Source organism: Trachemys scripta, chromosome 11 (genome assembly GCF_013100865.1).
Source record: "Trachemys scripta elegans isolate TJP31775 chromosome 11, CAS_Tse_1.0, whole genome shotgun sequence".
Taxonomy (NCBI): domain Eukaryota; kingdom Metazoa; phylum Chordata; order Testudines; family Emydidae; genus Trachemys; species Trachemys scripta.
In genome coordinates this window covers 68585544-68608438 of record NC_048308.1, presented here as the reverse complement: position 1 = coordinate 68608438, position 22895 = coordinate 68585544, and the positions used below count along the sequence as shown (strand labels likewise).

The following is a 22895-nucleotide window of genomic DNA, read 5'->3' as shown; positions in this document are numbered from 1 at the left end:
AGTTGCTATTACTTAGATCCCCTGTTATTAGGTCAGCAATGCCACTGATGAAATGTTCCCTGGAGCACTGAGCAGAGACATATAAATCCTCCAAGAAATTCACAAAATAATTTGTTACAGCTAGAGGGCATAAGAGACATTACAGCGAATCCTGTATATTAGGCTCTCCCCTGTGACTCTTGAGGCTATCTTCAGTAATAAAAACCTCATCTTGATTTCTGATTTTTCATCTGGACTTCTTTCCAAAATGAATCTAAATTCATTATCCCAAGAAATTTGACAAAGGTGGTACTTTTTTTTTTTTATTCAATGTACACAGGAGCGCTTTCATGTCTTTTGACTGTTTAGTGCTGACTGTAGCTTGGGTTTGCAGTTATCACACACTAAGAGGTAGTTACTTTGAAGAATTACAAGTGAGTGCTGCTATTGTGTTCAGGGTTGTGGTTTTAGGTTTAAATCAGCAATAAAAAGCATATGAGAAACACTATTTTTTCATGCTGCTTCTGCTCTCCACACCCTTTTGCAAGCTTTTCCATGGAGAGAGAAGAGTGGCAGTTAGTCATGGTGCACATACATGTGAAACCCCAAAAGGACTCAATTTGCAGAAAAATGCCTCCTACATCTTGAATAAATCCAATGCCCTAGTTATGTAACTTCTAATTTCTATAACAACATAAACCTCTGCATTGTCAATGTGTGGGGGCTTCTCTGGGAGTTGAGTGGCTGAAACCTGGAACAACTGGGAGGGATTTAATTACAGAGGCTATTAAGTTTGGAATGTTTGTATACTTGTTCCACAATTTGTAAGGGCACTTGTGATAAATACGAGACCATTATACACACTGCATTTCTCTAAAGTGAGTGGCTATATTTCTTTAAATGATTTTAAGCTTGTAACAATTATTTTCCAGGGTGGTGCGCAGGAACCAGACAAAATAGAAGCTTGGACATTTTCAAGTAAATGGTTCACCAGGCAGAGAGGTACAGATTCAGGCAAATAAGCACACCGAGAGATAAGCAGAATGATGCATAGCAGAGCTACAGCCAGGATCATAAAAGGGAAGAAGTTATAAAACAAGAAATGTGGAATTCTCCAGTAAGACTCCGGTGACAGTGCTACAACAAAACAGACCTTTTCATTTAATTTACTCTGTTGGGAAGGTTTATTAGGACCTCTATTCCCATAAAAAATGTCTTGGATTTAAGAATGACTGCTGTTACGCTTGGTCTTTTCTGTAAAGAAAGGGGGTAAATATTTATGGCAGCCCTGCCTTTTACAAGTGGGGACATTCAATATCTGCCCATTGTTTTTATAATACAATAACAGCTGTCTTGAAAGGTAACACCTGCTAATTGTATGTGCTGTCACGCCCTTTTCCAATTGAATATAAGGTATGGGAGGAATGAATAAGCTTAGGTTTTATTTTTTTAATATATATAACATCATTTATCAGAAAGAAAAGGATCTTTGTAAACCTTCTTCAGTTACTTGGGGGGAGGGATAGCTCAGTGGTTTGCACATTGGCTTGCTAAACCCAGGGTTGTGAGTTCAATCTTTGAGGGGGCCATTTAGGGCCCAAAAATCTGTCTGGGGGTTGGTCCTGCTTTGAGCAGGGGGTTGGACTAGTTGACCTCCTGAGGTCCCTTCCAACCTTATGATTCTACTCAATTTTTAATAGACCATGGAAGATCATAAAATCAAGCAAAAGTTGTAGTTAAAGGACAATTTATAAGCTACATTTAAAAGTTTATTCTGTTTCTTAATTTTAAGGCAATTAAAAATATATCCTGGCATGTAATAAGAAATGTAAAGCTTGGCACTTCAAATGTTCAGCCTCTGTTCAGTGAGGCATGCAGGGAAGAGGACACAGAAATTCTTCTAGTATTAGAAGGTTCCTCATGAATCATGCGGACAGGTTAGTTCTACATGTTACATACCCCTTCCATGTTTAGAAATCTGCAGATTCTCTTCTTACCTATTCAGATGGAAATGAATACGTCTGTGGGAAGCTTGTTTTGGTCAGTTACATGAAGCCTCCCACAGAGAGGGCAGATAATTCATTACGACTTGTGTCACTTTCAAGATATCTGGAGTGGCTCATGACTGTGAGTGCCAACCTCAGGGCAGACTGTCAGGAAACAGGGCACGAACCCCAAACTGGTTGTGTGTTCTATACTTCGATTTCATCAACCAAGTATCAAATGTGAACTCCTCAAACATAATAACAGCCTTAACATGGAGTCACAGAGAAGTCCCCTTGGGCACTCCAGTCTATCTTCCCACTGAGGCAAGCTGGACTTAGTGATAGATGGTCCCTGACACCAAAAATCCAGGTCAAGTGCACCCCAGATCTCTCACCAAATGCTTGTAGCCAATCCTATAATAAACTAACTAAAGGTTTATTAACTAGGAAAAAGAAATGAGAATTATTTACAAGGTTAAAGCAGGTAAACATACACATGCACATGAGATATAGTCTTAGGTTCAAAAAGATGATAGTAGCTGCTATAATATGCAAGCTTTATATGTTCTTTAGGGCACAGGTTCTCAGTGCTTTTTGGACCAGAACCCATTTATAAACACTGATGGCCAGACCTGACCCAGTAAATAGCTTAAGTAGAAAACACACAAGTATTTTGCCCCCAAAATATTTATTACCCACTACATGTAATAACAACAACAATAACGATACTAAGTTAAAGCAGCTCAACAGTCAGAAAGCTAAAAGCAGAAATCAACATCAAGAGGAACACGTTAACAACAGTATAATAAATCCGAGGTTCCACTTTATGAGAAACCTGAGCTTGCTTCTCTTTCATGAGTTTATCAAAGTTTGGCGTAATTGTAGTCAGCGCAATCTGAAGGTTCTGTTCAACAGCCGGTCTGTTCCTGCTTTTATTCTTCAGTTGAGTCAAGGCAGAGAATCCAGTTTTCTACAAGTATGTTGTACTGAAAGGCAAAATGATTCTAACAGCATGGCAAGCAAGAGAAGGCTATTCTCCAGCAGCACTGCACCAAAATTGGGGAAGGTTCATTTCAGTATATTTTCTTTGTAGACTGCGATCAGAAGATAACTCGACCAGTTGAGATTCTTGCTTCATAAGTAGACTCATGTTTTCCAACACAACTCCAAATGGACCCTGTATCCATTCTTCACCCTTCAGTTGCTCGTCTGGAAAGTAATCACAGAATCTTGTGTGCAACTTAGTTAAACGATTACTGATAATTTTCTTCAGTGCTTCTTGGCTAGCAGAATATTTCCATTTTTTTTGTTTCTAGAGACATGTTATGAAACATGTCCATCCTATCATTTGAAGCATGTTTGTTCCACAGAGAGAAGGGTATTTTTGAATACAGCAATTCTGTCAGTCTACTCAAAGCAATGTAAAGCCCTCTGCCCTGTAAAGACAGATTCAAATCGTTCAGCTGATTGAATATATCTCCCAGATATGCAATTTGAGCAAGCCATGTGTTGTTTCTGAAGTGCTCTGCCAGGTGAGACTTTTTTTCTTCAAGAAAAGCTGCCAACTCACTTTTACTTTTGTATACACGAGACAACATTTTGCCACAGGATAGCCAATGAACCTCAGTGTGGTAAAGCAGATGTACATGTGCACTGCCCATTTCCTGACCGAAAACTTGAAAGCATCGTGAATTCTTGGCATTTTGTTTGCTGTAACTCACCATTTTGACAACATCTTTAAGAGTTTAGTGATGCTCAGGTACATGTCTTTAGCTGCTCAGGCCTCCCTGTGCAGGAAACTGTGGTCCCACATTTCATTGGATGCTTTCAAAAGGATTCTTTGAACAGCTCCTGAATGTTTCCCTGTCTGTCATTGAAGCGGCTCCATCAGTTGTAATACCAACACACTTCGACCAGCTCAATCCCACTGACTCCAAGTAATTATCTAGTGTAACAAATATATCAGCAGCAGTAGTAGAAATAGGCAAATCTGCACTAAACAAGTACTGTTCTTGAAAATCACTTTCCCATACATGCCTCACATAAACCACCAAGACAGCACGGTTTGACAGATCTGTAGATTCATTTAATTGTAAAAGAAAACAGTTGCTTACTGCAAGATGATCAGTTGTTTGCAGTTTGATGTCTTCTAAGATATCACAAATTCTTCTTTGTATTGTGTTGTCGGAAAGAGGGATTGTTTTTAATTTTTTTGCAGCTGACTCACCCAACATTTCAGAGCACATGTCAATAGCAGAAGGTAAAATTAACTCCTCAATGATGGTGTGAGCTTTTTTACATTTTGCAATGTGATATACTACAAGGTAAGAGGCATGCAATGCTTGCTACCGGGCAGTAGATACACATTCAAGTGTTTTTTGTGATGTTTCCAAACCTTTGCTTTTTTGTTTAAATAAATCAAGAGGCTTGTCTTTATAGCTAGAGTGCTTTGTCTCCAAATGGCTATGTAACTTTGATGGTTTTAGGGTTTCATTTGCTAACAGTTTACTGCAGATGACACACTGCAGCCTGTGTTCATCATTTTGGTCCTCAGTAAATGAAAACCCAAACTTTAAGTAAGCAGGGTCATACCTATGTCTACTTTTCTTCTCAGGTTGTGATGAATTCCTACTATCATTGGTACTTTCAGTTGCAACAGAACAGTTTAAAAATGTATCCAATTCACTGACTAAAGACTCACTTTGTGGTTAATATGCAAATTCTTCACTGGAAGTTTTACAGAACGCTCTTTCCCCATAACTCTTCACACGTTGCATTCAATTGGCTAATAAGTAATGCTACAAGTGGGTCACTTCAACCCCACTCCTGCTGAAGCCCCAAGTCCTGGCAGGTGCCTCCTGCAGGGTAGAAGTCCCTAGCCCCAACACCCTAACCCCATCATGCATCTCAACCCTGTTTAATGATGGGACCCCTTATTGACTGCTATAATTTCTTTTCCTATATTTAATGTTATTCCTTTTTCATTTTCAGATCTTTAAAACTCAGCAAGTACGTATACACATACCAAGGTCTTTTAGGGCCTCTCCTGTGCCTATTGAAGTCAATGTAAAATTTCACCATAGCTTCCATGGGCTTAGGACCAGGCCCTTATCTCTTTATTTTGCTGAGATAATGTTCAGTGTACAGCAAAAAATAATGTCCTTGAAAACCTGGAAGATTTTAAATTTAGTTTCACTGCTCATATTCCACATACTCTCTACCTCAAGTTTTTTAGGTCTGTCTTTTTGAAGACTATCATCTGAATATTGTTGCCTTCACTCTCGCAGATTCTTATGGTCAGACTCTGCCATTCTTGCTCTCAGCGAGTAATCCACCAGCAGCCCCATTGTTCTCAAAGATACTACTCATTGTAAGTAAGGGTGGAAAAACTGCTCAACACTATAATGCAATGATCATTGGCACCAGTTATCTACAACTTCCAGGCTTTCAACAATTCGTACGCACCCTTAGTGTTATGTACTAAACAGAAACTAAAGGAAGTCATGGAGCACGTAGACACAAGCAGAGCAGGATTTAGCAGAATGTGTATCTTAGAAACACATGAAGATTCACTGGTGATCTCAATATACAGTCAGTCCTTGGACTTATGACACAATTGGTTCCTTACAATTGCGTCATAACTCAGTACTGCGATCTACTCCATTTTGGGACCGAGCGTTGTAAACTCGAAACCTATAGTCATAAGTTGAATCAGGGTGTCAATGTAGAAGCATCGTAAGTGCCGTTTGTTGTAACTCAAATGTCGTAAAGTCGAGGACTGCCTGTATTTGTGACAGTTGAGTACCACGTGAAGGCATATTGTAGGGAGGTACAACCGAAAAAGCAAAATATGAACCAGGAATGTAGGTGACACAGTTCCTGAAGTCAAACTATCATCTGTCATGTAAATTGGGCAAACACACCGTAATCATGAACAGGTGTGCAAAGCAGTTGACACTCGACTGATAAATCCCTGGATTTGCCATCTGAATCTCAATTTTCTTTTAGTTAACAGATCTCAAAGATTGGTACTGGAGATTAGTAGTATTTTGCAAGCAATCTGTATTTCCTTATTATGCTACTTCACAACAGTAATACCATGTTAGAGCTGAACATCTAGAATTTCATCAACTAAAGAAAACTTGCCTAAGGTGAACTTGCTCAGAAGTCCATATGTATCAGTGGTCTGAGCTTGCACACATTTACGTAGGTGCTTAACTTTACTCACGTGCTAAGTTCCACTGAAGTCAATAGGAATACACACAAGTAAAATTATATATGTGCTTAAGTGTTTGGAGTATCAGGCCCCATGTGGGATATTCACACTAGCTATTGGATGCTGCAGGAAAAGGGACCTAAGTACCAGTTATTTGATCCACTATGGCAAATCCCAATTCCTTTGTCTGATGGGAGGCTTGATGATTCCTCTCATCCCCTATACCTTCGAACAGGAAGCATTACCTCACAACTTGTAAGTATTCAGGTGTAGACACAAAGCTAGGATACAAACTAAAGTGGAGTTTAAACGTGTCTGGAATTTTAATCTCTCTGCCTGATTCTGTGATCCTTACTCACCCAAGTAGTCCTTCCTCTATGAGTAGTCCAATTGGAACTAAAGATGCTACTCAGAGTAATGCTGGCAGAATCAGGCCCTCTAAGGTAAATGCAATTCCTACAGTGCAAGTATTTTCTTTCTTCTCACCGGCACTCAATGAACCACTGGCGGATCTGATCCTGAAGACTTTCCTTGATGTCAGGACCTTCCATTTCTCTCAGATGGGTCTTGATGGATACCAGAGCTTTCTTGTATTCAGTCTCATGCCTCCCTTGGACCTCACACCTCTTGGTTTCCACATTCTGGGCACGTGCTACTGAAGCACTTATCCTCTGGAACTGAGGAGGTTGGTTCTGAAAATGAAAAGGGAGAACGAGGTTCAAAATAAAAGGTACAAATTAAAGAAACGTAACGTATGTTGGAATGCTGGGTTGATACTCATGTTCTCTAAGCCTTATTTTATGTGTGAGAAATTAAAAAAAGGAGAGAAAAAAAACACACTCATAAAAAGTGCCTGGAAGCACACAATGGTCTATTGTTAGTGTTTCAACCGTAATTAACAAAATTGCTATGTACAAAAACAATCCTTCCAGCGTGGGATCCTGGGATCTCAATGAGACAGGTGAGAAGACTGCTGTGCAGCAAATGCCAACTTTATCCATGTCAGAAGGGTGCCAGAGATTTTTTTAATTGAATTTTCAAATGTTTGGATTTCCGAGTGGTTCTTTTTAATTAGACAACATTGTTTTTAATTTGTTCAGTTAAAATTTTTTATATGCACTGTTTGGTCAGTTGTTTCCTGGTATTCTGTGGCAGCTGGTAAAACTCCTTTAGGAAATCCACTTCCCTTGAGTAAAACATAAATAAAAATCCAAACACTGTAATAAAAAAGGAGCTCCCCAAATTTCCCATGATTAGATAAACCTGCTAAAGAGAACTTTAGGTGCTTAGAAGTCAGAATAAAGTGTCACAAAAATAAATAAATAAGCTCAGCTTTCTGATTTTTATATATGCATTTTAGGATAGATACAAATGAGTCTTTCATTTTCAATCAAAGAAATATGAAAAACATCATCTGTGGGGTTGAGTTAAAACTTTCCTAGGTTGTATTTTCCATTCTGTGATCATTTATAAACTAAAAATGTGTTCCTTCTGTGTCAGTAAGTATTTACCTTGGAGGGTAAAAATAATATATTTAAAACTGATTCACTGATTTAGTTCAACTTATCTTCTGTGTCACTCTGAGTAAATATAACTCCTGTACTTTCCCCTGACATCATTTATATTTGTACCCAACCCCCCACAAATCCAAACGTCTTTCAAGGGCCTGAGCCAAAGGCCATTGACTCATACACTTTAAGGTCAGAAGGGACCATCATGATCATCTAGTCTGACCTCCTGCACAGCACAGACCACAGAACGTCATCCACTTACTCCTGTAAGAGGCTCGTAACCTCTGGCTGAGTTACTGATGTCCACAAATCATGATTTAAAGACTTAAGTCAGAGAACCCACCATTTACTGTAGTTCAAACAAGCAAGTAACCTGTGCCCCCCTCTGCAGAGGAAGGAGAAAACCCCACAGGGTCTCTCCCAATCTGACCTGAAATGAATGGGAATCTTTTAATTGACTTAAGAGGAGCTTTAGAATCAGGCTCTACATTCTGTTTGTTCTACCATTGTATATCGCTTCACTGAAAGTCACAATACTAGAGAGAATACCTACAAGAAAGAAAGAGCGAGCCCTCTATGGTAGGACTGGCCAGCTTCTGTTTAGTTTCATTTAGATGGTTCTCTTCAGTGTTGCACCAGATTCCAATGATTACTAACACATGTCAGACAGAAAAGATGCCCAACAAGTAACAAGTAAACTTTAGTTTCAGAATATATAAAATTAATTTTATGCTATATCTGAGGTGTGATCATCTTAGGCCCTGATTCAGGACAGCAGTTAACCATTTTTCCTGTATCTGGACCATACTCAGGTGACTTACAACAAAATTATACAGAAATGAAATGGACAAAACCAGTCAATGAGCAAATACATACAAGAAAACTAGAGCAGCAGTGTGCTCTTGGGATGCAGTTCCATATATTCCGTACCTGACAATGTCTTCAGAAGATATTGCCTTGGGTTAATTCTCAGAGCTTCCATAGAAGCCAAAACCATTCCGTCTACATTCAGCAATCCTCATAAAATACTTTGCAATAAATATTAATACCAATAATTATTTACACTTGTATCTTTTTGCCTAAGAATCCCAGTGTCCTTCATAAACATTAAACATGAGAGTACCCCTTTGCAGTAGGTATTTTGCCACTTTTTAAGTACTTGCCCGTTTACAGCACCAAAAGGAGAATCCAGGACTCCTATCTCCCAGATCTTGCTCTGACTGTTGACACCACTCCCTCTTAAACCATGCCAGAACCTTTCTATCTGCTTGAATTTAAAGAAATTCTAGGACGGGATTCTTTCTGAGCTGCTCCTATCAGATCAGTTCCCTATGCTGTTCTCAAAGGCAACCTACATGAGTAGAAGTATTGGCCAGGGAAATAACATCAGGCCTGGTATTGTGTAGCTAGGCCAGCAAAACTCTACCCTACTGCACCCTGCTCTTATATATTGCCATAATTGTTTCTGTGAATAGACAGGCTTACAGGTACTGTTGTGGTACAACACAGTGGGTATCCTGTTGGAGGGTGCCTTTCGAAAAGGAGATTCTGGTTGGACCCTCACGAGAGGTAATTTTATTTGGAATCATTGTTTATGTCTCAAAGTTCTCTCCATCCATGAGTGGTGAGAAGAAAGGTGGAAGGAGAGAGAACTGGGAGTATGAGTGGAAAATAGTTGGGGGTGTGAACTCCATGAATGGTGGGATCTGGGGCGAGGGTTGGATATTTCCCAATGAGCAGAGAGGGGTTCTCCTCTGACCCTTCTGAGCATAAGGATTTGAGAGGAGAGGCAGAGAACCACACATACATTTTTTCTGACTTGGGGCAACTCAGTGTCTCTCTTTATGAGGAATGTGTGTTAGCGTATAGTCTAAACCAGCTGGCCAGGCATTGGCAGACCCAGTGGCCAAGTTAGTCCATGAACTGGCCTATAGGCTCAAGAGGTGGACAGTGGGAAATTTCCTACTTTACTAATACAAAGGACAGCCAGTGGCAGAGAGATCTGCAGTGGCTGCTTCTTGCTACAGGAACTATTCTGTGTTATCTCTTGTTAATTCTTAGGGTATTATTTTATTAGAAAGTAACAATATGTGCCACTTATACCAAGGAGAGTGTGAGAATCCTCTGTACGTCTTGATAATAAATGAAAGAAAAAAGGGGAAAAAATTATCAAATGTACTTTCATTAGATGTTATGGTATACTCTATGGCCATCAATCCAAATTCCTTTCTTTCTTTTCTTAATATTTCCTAAATTAAATTACAGTAATTACTCATGTGGAAATGGTGTATTTAAATAGGGAAAGAGGCAGCTGTTGATATGACATGTTGCTGCTTGATTGTTTCCATCATGAAGAAGATGGAGCTAACTCAAATATGAAAGGCCAGATAAGCAAGAATTACAGAAGAGGGGAGTGGGAGAGAGATTCTGAAATAAGAAGCAACAGGGGCTAGGATAAATGACTACTGAAGGATTCATGGCAGGCTGATGTGGCACACACGTTATGATTCTGCTTGTGAGTGAAGACCACAAGGTTTACACATGTAAGAAATACAAGATGGCTTCTGTTCTCAAGGAAAATGAGGAGAGTGATGAACTGCAATTTAAAAATCATGTAATGCATATTTGGCTTTTAGTAAAATGTTACATACATACGATAGACCTGCTTCACCATTGGGTTACTCCTATTGAAATCAATGGAATTATACTGAGGGGGGAAAGGAGGGGGAGGGAAAGCACATGGTGAATTAGGCCCAGTAGTATGTCTCAGGATCTTTCAAAATAAATTCTGATTGGCTTAAATATAGAAACCACAAAGAATATTCACACAGAGCAATGTATCAACTTAGCTCTATGACTAGCAGGGAAAGGGATTGACACATAAGGAAAGGGGTGGAAAGAGCTTGTTATGTACACGTTGGCTAAGCAATAAGTAAAATTGAGACATAATCTATATAAAGTTCATTTAATCTTGGTGTCTAAGTACTAATCACAATGATGACACAATGATAAGTTTACCGATAGGTGAAGGATATAAACAATGAAGAAAATAAATTAGTTGATAGGGTACAACTAAGGATGAAGGGATGAAATAGAAGAAAATTAAAGCTGAACATGAAGGAAAAAACTCCTGGCATCGATACTTACTAGGCTATGAATAGTCTCCCAAGGGAAGTGTTAGAAACCCCCAAACTTGGGTCAATTAAAAAGAACAGTGTCAACTTAACATTAGTGAGTTTTAAAAAAAATAAACCCACTATAGTTTTATATACGATCCTGGTTCCTGAGTTCAACAACCAATTTTTTGTGCATTTACAATCATATTTCCCTACTTTCTTTAAAAAGGGTTTTTCTTCTACTCTCGCTTTGTGAAAGACTCAGACAACTAACAAAGGAAAATGACAGACTACACAAGGAAACAGTGCTAAGTGCGTACACAGTATGTTGGTTTTTTACACTAGTTATAAAAAATTTAATCTACTTTTAAAACAAAATCTTTAAATAGGATCTCCGGCCTTCTCAAATTTAAATGAAAGGAAAGGAAAAATGCATTGAACATTGCTAATGATGGTACAGTTGTGAATTAGAGAATAATTTTTCTGCCCTCTTGCTTTACAAAGGAACAAAGCCAGTAAGACGGTACATTACCGGAGCGCTTTTTCTGTGGACCTTAGGCTGTTCTCTTTGTATAGAAAGTGTCATTTTCTATGTCATCTTAAATGTCACCTGTTTGAGGTAGTTTCAAGAAACCTATTTTCCTAAATTCCACCCTAAAGGCCTCATTGACCTCAGAGATCACGCAGCACCTAGAGAACCCAGTAGCCCTGCTGAGTTTTCTTTGCATACTTCTTTCAAAGAGGGAGATGTTCAGGGGACTACAAAGGAGTCATGAGGCATGACCTACACACATAGAGTGTCCAAGCAAGCAAGGGAAAGTAAACATTAACCTGATGGAGGGGTTGCCCCGCTTTGGTGGTGACTGTCCTCCAAGACAACATGACTTCAAACACCCCAGCTACTACAGCATTCAGATGACAATCTTTGAATACTACCAAACAATATTCCCTGGACAGTCCCCAGAATTCTTAAAGTTTTCATAGCTATCATCTATATGCTTAATGCACGTTAAAAACAAAAGCCAATTTCTTTTCTATGTTGTTTCTCTGAATGCTTTTAATGTGGCTGCTTTTGACTCCTAGGGTGGTACTCTGCAGTCAGACACTAATAAATAGCTTTTCCTTGGGGGCAGAAGCATTTTTCCATCTTAAAGAAATTTCTCTGGCCATGCAAAATTCAAATTTGTTAACTCGCCTTATAAACAGCAACTCATTTAAAAACAAATTACAAATATTAGACGGAGACAGTGAATTCAATAATGCACTATAGCCACATCAGCTATAGAATAATGCATCTTAATGAAGGCTTCCCATATGAATAAACCATTATATTTACAAGCTTTCCATAGTTAATGACCCAGAACTGGATAACGAAACTCACATTTTTAGCGAGGTCCTCTGTCAGCAAAAGTATACATATTAATAATTGATGTTGCTGTAAAAATAGGACATAATATGAAGCTTCCTGAGTTTGTGGGAAAATAGGACTCCATGGCCCATTAACTTAAAATGCTTATCTAATGTTTGATGGGCTTTGTCTTTAAAATCCTTGTTTAAATTAATAAGGCAAAATGGACATTTGTCTAAAAGAATGTTTTTCCAACTCATCAGTCACAAGCGCGCTGAGCGAGCGGCTTGCTGTTGTGTTCTTTGTGTTTTCTAAAGAGAATTTAGGTTTTATGAAAAGACAAAGCCTAGCAGTAGAAGTTCCCTGCATTTCTCAAGGTAAGCCAACGTGATGAAAGCTCACCCAATGGTATGTTTTTTTGCTTGAGGACTCGCTTGTACAGACCACCGTTTCAAGGTGGAAAAGTCTCGCTCTTTATGCTTAGTCAGCTCAACCGCTCTTTCCAACACAGACTGCTTTATTGTTCATTATAAAGCACTTAGAGGTGTGCAGGCGGGCTGAACATGCTTGAGGCTCTCGTTCTGCATCGAGGATGCCCCATGCTGTGGAACTAACTGCTCTTCAATTGTTCCATTAAGATTACACTTAAGAGGGAAAATAGTCTTAATTTCAGTAAATAAATACATTTTATTTTCTTTCATATTTTAGGACTATGGTGCCTGAAAGGTAAATTTACTGTATTTTTATCAGGTATTTTGCTCAGGACACAGTATCTTGGACTCTTTATGAAGACCTCAAACCCAAACCACACATTTTTGTGGGATTTCTGCTGTATAGATTCTCTTTTGGATAATTTTCTCCAAAATTGTATTCTTTAAACAGAGCCGTGTACAACAAATATCCATTAAACTAGTAACCCTGCAGGACTGAGCCGTGCATCTCATGCAATCCATAGAGAAATCCACACATCAACCCTGGTTTCAAATAGTCCCTGGGTGCCTATACAGCTACTCCACACTTATATTGTTTTATAAGACATTTTTGTAGCCGAAGATATATTTCTCAGCAGAATATATATTTATTCAGAGCCAGATTATAGATTCCTTTACTCATATGAGCAGTTCCATATGAAGTAAATGAGACGACATGTGCAACTGCTTATTAGTCTGAGTAAAGGAGTTCATGATTTGGCCCTCTAGAAGTCTCTTCTTTTCTCATGTCCCTTATTCTACTGAGTTTTAAACTTTGGTTGTCTGGAAATTCTTTTAACAAGCATACTGTGTCATTGGTTATTTTGGGTTTTTCTATATTTCTCAATAGATTTTGTTTGGAGGAATGGAGAATAGATTTTAAACAAGTGTCTTATCTTACTAAGCATTTGTTCATAGATCTTCCATTTTAGCACAATACAAATAGTGGTAGCCTTGAAGCACCATATAAATTTGTATGACTGAAGTCCCAAATTAGGTACAAAACGGAATCACAAAGCGAAATGTATTACATTCATTAAAGCTTCCCACTATATGATCCACTCCAATAGCTTTGCCAATTAAAGTCATTGTCACATGCATTCAAACAATGATATTTATTTGTTGTAGGAGGTCTTGGTAGGAAAAATATTGAAAATGGCTGCGTTTATATCATTATGAAACTCACAGTACTTATTAAAAAGATAAAAGGAACATTACATTTGGTGTGGAATTTTAAAAAAACAACCTTATTTTTATTCATAATGATGTTATCTTCTCCAGTCCTGGTGGTATTTATTTCAGATATTAATCCTGGGCATGCCGCCAAACTTCTTTTACTAAAGATGATAATGCATGTTTTTGATTGTAAAAGCCAATTGTTTAAATATTAGCACAATTTCATAAAAAGAAGGTGCAATAGCAGAAAATAACGGAGATGACTCTGTGTTGTTTTCCAATAGCTTACAAGTTTGACACTAAACACATTAAAAAAATCACATTAAATCTAGGATAACACTCTTCAGATTTTGCAAACACATACCTATGGGGAAATAATATAAAACCCCCTTTGTGCTGACTTCTCAAACATAACGTAGGCTATAAATCAAGCCAAAATAACATTTTAGATTTAGGTTTAATAAAAGCAGACTTTTGGGCACCCTTCAGCTATCCTGTTTATCCACTTCAGGAGCTGGAGAATTATTTTATGCTCTACTTATTTATAGAGTTTGCAATATTCAATCTAATTGTTTATTTAGCTACAGCCTCCAATGTTTACTCAGAAGGCTATTCCGGGGCATACTGATTTTTCTTTTTGGACTGGCTGAAATGTTACATATTTATTAGGCATTCGAAGGGTAAAAAAATGTTTGGAAATTCCAGACTGTTTCCTCACATAGAAATATAACCCTTTCCCAAGCCAACATGCCTAAATTAGGGTATGTTTAGAAGAGGTAAGGAGAGGAGAACATAGTTATTTACTGAAGAGCACATAATGTCTTTCACTTGAAAATCCACATGAAAGGAGGAAAAAAATCCTCTAAAGCTATATGGAAAAGCTATGTATTAGCATATATTGTGCCGTAGACTCCCTTTGGATAGGAGCATAAATGATTGTATAAAAACACACGTCAAAGTTGCCTAGCAGAGCACAACAGTACATATAAATATGTACATGTCCATCAAATAAGGCCTCAGTCCTGTAAATCACTTCAGCATGTGACGTGCTTTACCGACTCCTTGTGCTTGAAGATGAAAATGTGTTGAAGAGTTTTGCCAGATTGGGGCCGCCATGCCCAGCACCCTGCAGGATTGAGCCGTGCATCTCATGCAATCCATAGTGAAATCCACACATCAACCCTGGTTTCAAATAGTCCCTGGGTGCCTATACAGCTACTCCACACTTATATTCTCTGCTGACAAGATGCATAAGCTATCAAGCACCAGTTGCTGCTTCCAAAGACAGATCAAATTTGCAGCATGGAAGGTTGTTGAGTTTCCAGGGTGTGTACTTTGGCTTTCCTTCCTGCCCTCTCCTTCTCTGACTCCTCCTCTCTTCCCATGGACCAGACTTGTGTAGAATAAGTCAATTTGCAAATAATCTTTAATAACTTTTTATGTTAACAGATTTTCCTCTAAGCTAGCCTGTGTCTTGAGACTATTGAGTACAGGGGGAGCCCAATATATCCTCACTTAAGGACCAGTCCTATTAGGAGATGAGAATCTTCACAGATGTGTTGGATACCCTCAACTCTCGCTGACTTTCAGAGGCACGTAGCACCTCACAGAATCTGGCTCTATTCTGAGCACAGCTCCCATTGATTTCAATGGAGGGTGCACCTGTGTTAGCAAAAGAATTGAGTCCAGGTTCATCATTGTCCTCTGGCTGCATTGCACCACTTTAGTGAAACAAAGCAGCTATAATCACGGGTTAGCCAGCCAGCTAAGCTAGGTTTATGGCTGCTTTGGATCACTGGACCAACACAAACCAACCACAGGATGAATCTGATCCCTGATGACTGAAGTCTTAACACTAAGCTGTTCTTGAGTTATAGGTAAACAGGAGAAATTAGCTACTAGTTTTAAAAAAATCTGGCCTGGAGGAAGAAAATAAAGGTTTCTTCTGGATGACGCATGTACATTTTCGAGACAATCTAATTATCATGATTATCATGCCAAAGTCAGAGTGGGTTAAACAGAATTTAGAATGGAACGTTGTCCTCTGAATTAGCTGTGGAGCTGCTAATACACAGCTCCATGGCAGGAATATGAGGAAGACCAGGAAGCAAGTCAGGAGACAGTTATAAAGATATATGTGTTCCTGGTCAGGCCTGCTTCTTTTTACAAATGAAGCAGGTTTCTCAGATCGTGATTTATCTGAGATTTAGAAAAACGTGCTGAGGCAATCATGCTGTTTCTGTAATTAAGCTCTAATAAATAATAATAATAACAACAAGACTTTGTACTAGAGCCAAGAAAAATCTCTGGAACACAGACTTCTACTCTGTCATCAAGTAAAATAAGAAATAGACTCAAACTCAAGCAAATGGACAAAAAGTATTTCTGTCAGCAAGGAGACATAAGCGCTGACAGCAAATTGCATGAGCACTGTTAGTTCAGAGGCGGTTAGGATGGCTCTTGGACCATCTTCTTTGTGTATATTCTTGTTAGGTCCATATAACTGAATGGCCCAAAAGTCGTCATTAATAATTTTAAGTTTTTCAACTCCTTCTGCAAAGCCCCATGTAAATTACAGTGCTTTATAAATAATTTTAAAATAATAATTTAAAGTGAATGTATATTTCTTGCAGAACAAGTCCTGACTCGTTTGTGATGGGCTTAAAATAATAGATGGCCATGTCTTCTAATTTATCTAAGTCTTAAAGTATTAGAAAAGCAAATTCAGCATGTTTACCCATGAAGACCTGTGATCATTTTTTAGAGGGCTGACATGATCATACATCAAAGGGGCTTGACCTTTGGAGCGCTCTGCTGATTCATCAATGTGAATTGATGCCTGTTTCCTTTAGAGGGCCGTAGCTGGGAATGTGGCATTAAAAATGCAGGAAAAACACAAATCCGAAATATGGAAACATTGGAAGACAAAGCAGTTTTCATTTTCCCCATCTCCCTCGATGAGATATTTGATGTCAAATAATGGCTCTACCGAGCGCAGAATTGCAAACATCAATTCCATTGCTCCTAAAAACCGGTCAGAAAGTGAAGAATCTGGATGTTGCGTTAGGTTTTAAACCTTCTTCTCCCCATGAATGTATAGTTTTTCCCATCGGGTACAATACATTTGCTGTCTTCACATCCATTATCAGTGTGCAGGCCACAGTGAAAAGAGGATGCAGCTGTATACCCAATCACACCTGTGACCTCCATTCCTCCGTCATCTTCTAGAGACTAGAGTCCTCGCAAGTTACACCTCACTTAGAACCTACTTGCTTACACAATCAGACATAAAAATACAAAAGTGTCACAGCACACTATTACTGCAAAAGTGCGGACTTTCTCATTTTCCCATATAATTATAAAATAAATGAATTGGAATATAAATATTGTACTTACATTTCACGGTGTAGTATATAGAGCAGTATAAATAAGTCGTTGTCTGTATGAAATTTTAGTTTGTACTGATTTCGCTAGTGCTTTTTCTGTAGCCTGTTGTAAAATTAGGCAAATATCTAGATGATTTGCTGTACCCCCTGGAAGATTTCTGTGTACCCCCAGCGGTACGTGTCCCTCTCATTGAGAACTACTGGCTTAGGGCACTGGTTTTCAACCAGGGGTCTGCGGCCCCTTGGGGGGCCATGAGCAGGTTTCAGGGGGTCCACCAAGCATGGCCTGCATTAGACTCACTAGGGACCAGGGCAGAAAGCTGAAGCCCCGCAGTGCAGGACTGCAGCCTGGGGCCCCAAGCCCCACCACCTGGGGCTGAAGTCAAAGCCTGAGCAACTTAGCTTCACAATGCCCCCTGTGGCGTGTGCCCCAGGCAACTCCCCTGCTTGCTACCCCTTAATGCCAGCCCTGGCTTTTATATGCAGAAAAGCAGTTGTGGCACAGATGGGGCATGGAGTTTTTATAGCATGTGGGGGGGGGGAGGTTGAGGGGGCGAGGAAAAGGTTGAGAACCACTGGCTTAGGGCAATTCAGATTTCCTTCTGTAGGTTAGGTTTTGAAGAACATTCTTAAGTAACACTCTTTTTCTGTATGTTGTTGGGGGTAGAATTAGTTTTCATAAAGCAATGACCTGGCTAAGTATAATTTCACTGTTGGATAAGAAAATTGTCCAACCTATGTTTTGGGGGAAGCAGAAGGTATGTTTCAACGATGGACTATTGATTTTTTAAAATGCTATTTTAATAGCTCTAGAATACAAAAGCCGTACATACATCTAACCAAATACATGATGAGAATGAATATTACTGCAAGGGCAGTATTGTAAAAGGCTGTTATTTGAACACAGTACCAACAGCGCCGTGTTGCAGTAGATAAGGGGACCTGGGAGGGTGTGGCACCTATACTATGTCATATCAAATGAATACTACAGAGTGGAGAGGGCCAGGACAAAACGGATGACAGCTGGAAAGGTATGGGGAGAGTCTATCCCCTCTCCCAGCTAGCTGCTGGGAGCACTATAATTTATTCCACACTTGTATTCGGCACCAACAAGATGCATAGGCTACTGAGCACCAGTTGCTGCTTCCAAGGACAGATCAAATTTGCAATATGGAATTTTGTTGAGTTTCCGGGGAATGAAGGGAATGGCTTTCCTTCCTGCCCTCTCCTTCTCTGACTCTTCCCATCTGCCCACAGACCAGACTCGTGTAGAATAAGCTGCTGCTGCCAGCTGCTTGGAGAAGCTCAATAGCCGAGGCATGGAGAGGCTGGGGGAAACACATACCTTCTTATTCCTGCAGGGAGGAGACGGTTTACCTTCCCTGATTATGGGAGAGGGGAAACTCCCCTAGGCTTTCCTTCTATTCTCCACCACTCCTGGTCTAAAAGATCACTGTGTATGTCCATTTTCCTCTTTTGACTCCCCATGCCAGGTGCTCTGAGGTGCTGTTTTGCCACTTCTCCCCCATGTGGGCTTAGGGGATATATTTATTTGGCAGCTTTTTACTTCCTTCTCCAAACACACACACAGTGGGTGTGGGCCTGCAAAATGGTGTGTGAAGACTTGACAGGTTCAACTCTGTTTCAGGAATAAAGCATCTTGAGTCCTGAGGCATTATGAACAGAAGACCGACTAACGTGAGTATCTTGCTGTGCCATGCCTGGCTCATATTCCCCAAATCCTGGAGCAAAGTCTGTCTGTTTCCACATCTGCAGTAGATATGGCACTAATGTATATCACAAGAGTTTATAGCAGAAGTGAGATTGTCCTACTGCCACATCGTCAGTCATTTCATTTGAGTTCTTTGGTCTTAAAGACCTCTTTAAAATATGTGGAGAGTTTTAGAAAATGAATTTCTTGTTTTCCCCTATTGTTAAATTACAAAAATCCAAAGGAAAACAGAATACAATCTTGAATGCATTTTATATTCTTTGGGAAGCAAAACTTACCATCCCCAGAAATATCATTTCCTCTTCTCTCATTTTCGCTGTTTTCTTCCACTGGGTAAATCCACGCCAAACCTGAATTGTAAACATGACTCTAATGAGATAAATGGGCCTTGTTACTGCTTCCTTTACTGCAGCAGGCACAGGAAAAAACAAATAGAGGAAGGAAAAACAGAATATACAATTGAAGCAATTACTCCTGAACAGGTTGCCATCTGCGGTATTATTTTAAACAAATTCTGAAGTCTGCTCTTCCCCCTCCTCCCAACACATGTTAAAAGCATAATTGTTGAAAGCTTGTTTAGACCTAGGGTCCATTCCTGCTCTCACTGAGCTCTGCGATCCTGCCAACACACCGGAGTATTCGCTATGTGGATCCTAGCTAGCCTCTCAATTCCACACTGACTACACTGTCTCAGTTTTTGCAAGGTTGCTTCTTTCTATTTAGGGACAAACTCTCTTTTGCCCCAGAGAGAGCAGCACGTTTTACTCCCCAAACACATGAATCACCAATGATACACTTGGATCTTGGGGTGTGGATCAGAGAGGACAGGTTGGGCCACTGAAATCAGAGGACTGCCCTGGCAGGACTGTTCCCTTCAGTTTCGTGTTAGTGCTTTGTCCAATCTTGTTTGGAATGGCCCACGTGATGGGGTTCCAACCAGCTACACAGTTAGGCTAATGCCAGTTCAGAATGTTCTGTATCATGAGGTTCATTTCTGTTGATGCTGTGAACAAAACACATTGTCAATTCTTCCAGCACTGTTCTGACAGAAACAAGACTCACCTTTTGAATACGAAGTGCAGCAGCATCCAAATTCGGACCTTTTACTCCCTGAAGTCTGGCTTGTCTTTCTCTCTTTTCTTCCAGGTAGATTTGCTTCATGAACGTAGCCCTTAGGCGACCCTGACGAGCCCTCTCCGAAATCTGGATTACTCTAATGACTTCTTCGAGAGGCAAGGGCTTTATGTATTTCTTCTGTGGTACAGCGAAAAACAAACAGATAAATGTTATCAGAACACGTAGATCCTAAGAGTTATTTTCCTGAATCATTTTGAAAATTCAGATGTGTCTTTTGTTAACTCTATGTTAGTTGGAAAATTGAATAATTAATGATATCTTAGTGGAATCCATCCAAGACAAAAGTAGCCCCAACGCAGAGAGGGTGAAACCCATACCTCAGGACCACCTAATTTTAGTTTTGACAGTTTGGCATTTTGATAATTGTACCAGGATCTTAATTTTAACCTGAAAAGCATTTTAAGGAGAAAGTGAACCAGACATGCCACTTCTATAACCATCATACCCTTTGGTAAGGTTGGATTTTGAGGGGGCAAGGAGTTCCTGATGACATAGGGGTAAAAAGTAAGAATCGTTCTTACTGTAGTTTATGTAACAAAGAACTTATAACTTTTATTTTGTTTGAGAAATAAGCCTAAATATCAGTATGGCTAAATTTGATTAAATTAATAGACCTCTCTAGCTTCCTCTTATTTTTCTCCTAAATTCTGGAGATAGGGGCTTCTGGATATGTCCATGAGGTCTAGAGTTAACCTGCTGGAAAGGCAGAATTTTTTCCCTCTCCTATTATTGACACCCTCAATTGGATACAGTTCTGTATACAAATATTGAGTTGAGCTCACTGTACTAAATTTTAAACTTGGTTTTCCCTACAAGGAAAGTCTTAAAGGTGCCACAGGACCCTCTGTTGCTTCCTACAAGGAAAAATACACAATCTATGAATACACAAGAATGATATCCATAAAAGTCCCCTGCTGAACTACTGAATTTTTAATGCATGCTCTGTAACAGTTTGTTGTTACATGCATACGGGAATATGGAATCCTGTTAGTAGACAGCTAGAATTTCCTGAATGTCTATGGTTCACTATGATGCATATCGAAGTGCAACCTCAGTGGTAGTAGTTGAGCATAGGAAATCACTAGACAGAATTAACTGGAAGTAGAGCACGGAGCACATATACAAACTGTGTTAATAAAAAAGATTATTTATTCAGCTTTACATGCCTCACATGGTGGTAGCATGTCAAGAGAGATCTGCCCTACAGTTACACTAGAGTACAAATGTGGAAAGTCCTCACTGCCATGTAATCTGGCGCCACACTGGGCAGATTCATCCTTAATAGGTCACTCCTGGTGCGGGAGGTGGGCAGAGCATGGGTAGGGAAACACACTTTAAGATGTGCAGGGATTGAGACTAAGACTCTGCATATGAACATTTTTGTTAGCTCATTATGAAATGCACAGGAGCCTTCGCTCAATTCCTTATTTTCACGGTCCAGATTAGTTCAACCACAAATTATTGGTGTTGATAGTCTCGCGTACCTAGTAAGGAAGAATAATTTCCTCCACCGCAGGGTGAAATTCTATGGCCTGGGTATTGTAGGAAGTCAGATTACATTATCATAGTGATCTCTTATGGCCATAAAGTCTATGAATCTAAGTTAGCCAGACATGCATGTACAGTTGTGCACGTAAGTAGTTTAGAGGGGAGGAAAGCTTCCAAAGAATACTGCACATATACAGCAGAGCCAAAGAGTCTTAACTCCATCAGCTCAAAAACAGTTTTCAGCAGACTGTTCAAAGACACTTCTCCTCTCTAAGGATTATCTCGATGCCAAATTTCAGTATTCTTCTCCTAGCTATTGCAGCTGCATTGCTGTACAGAAAAGATCACAGGAATTTTTCAGAATGTTATCAACAACTGAAAATGGGAGGTTAGAATGCTAATACGTTGAGCAGGGGGCTGGACTAGATGACCTCCTGAGGTCCCTTCTAACCCTGATATTCTATGATACTTATGCAATCTGTGATTTCTGTTCTTGTTATGGACCCTGACTCAGCACAGTACTTAAGCATGTACCTAAGTGGAAATCAGTGGGACTACTTGTGCAATAAAAGTTAGCCACATGCTTAAGTACCTTGCTGTACTGGGGCCATAATGCTGCCCTTCTATTACTTTCACGGCATAAAATGAAGCCAGATTATTTTGCAGAGTTACCATTGTTAATATTGCTCAGATTGAAGACATTCATTCCTGGTTGAAATGTACATTATGTCTCTTTCCAGTTGTGATTCACCTGTCAATGCAGTTTGATTAAATATATACGACAAAAATATTTCTCACTTCAATGTTTCATTATAGATTGGTATGGGGAAAATGTATCTGCTTCACTCATATGTTTGAAAACATGTTCAGTTACAAGATAAAAGGGTAGGCAGATGACTGGATCATTACGGTACCCATGGTATACTAACCGGTTTGATGTCTTGCAATCCAGAATTAATTAAAATCTGAGCAAGAATTTTCTCCCTCTCTCTCAGCACCTTCAGCTTCTCCTTAATAAAATACCTTGGGATAGGGATTTCTATGTGTTCCTAGGGGAGAGAAATATTCATGGGACACTGTTAGAGCTGTATTTAAAACCATGTTGCTTATTACCTTAACACCTTTCCTTAGGGTGACCAGACGTCCCGATTTTATCGGGACAGTCCAGATTTTAGGGGACTTGTCCCGCGTCCCGACCTTACATTGGTCGGGACGCACTTGTGGAGGACACAAGCCGGTGCTGCCGGCGCTGCTCACCTCTTCTTCCTGGGCCTGGGGCAGCACAGCTGAACTCCTGGCGCTCGCCCACCGGCCGGCAGGAGCCTGCAGAGTGCTGCAGCCCCACTCCCCA

General features: G+C 39.7%; 1 protein-coding gene across 1 annotated transcript in view; it reads right to left on the bottom strand.

The window, feature by feature from the left end:
- IQCA1 (IQ motif containing with AAA domain 1) overlaps positions 1 to 22895 on the bottom strand; it is a 149118-nt gene that overhangs the window by 102181 nt on the left and 24042 nt on the right. The window contains exons 3-6 of the mRNA XM_034786437.1: positions 22474 to 22593; positions 19982 to 20173; positions 19198 to 19269; positions 6667 to 6872 (exon numbers count right to left, since the gene is read on the bottom strand). Of these exons, the coding sequence (XP_034642328.1) occupies positions 6667 to 6872; positions 19198 to 19269; positions 19982 to 20173; positions 22474 to 22593 (590 nt within the window). The remainder of the gene's footprint in view (positions 1 to 6666; positions 6873 to 19197; positions 19270 to 19981; positions 20174 to 22473; positions 22594 to 22895) is intronic.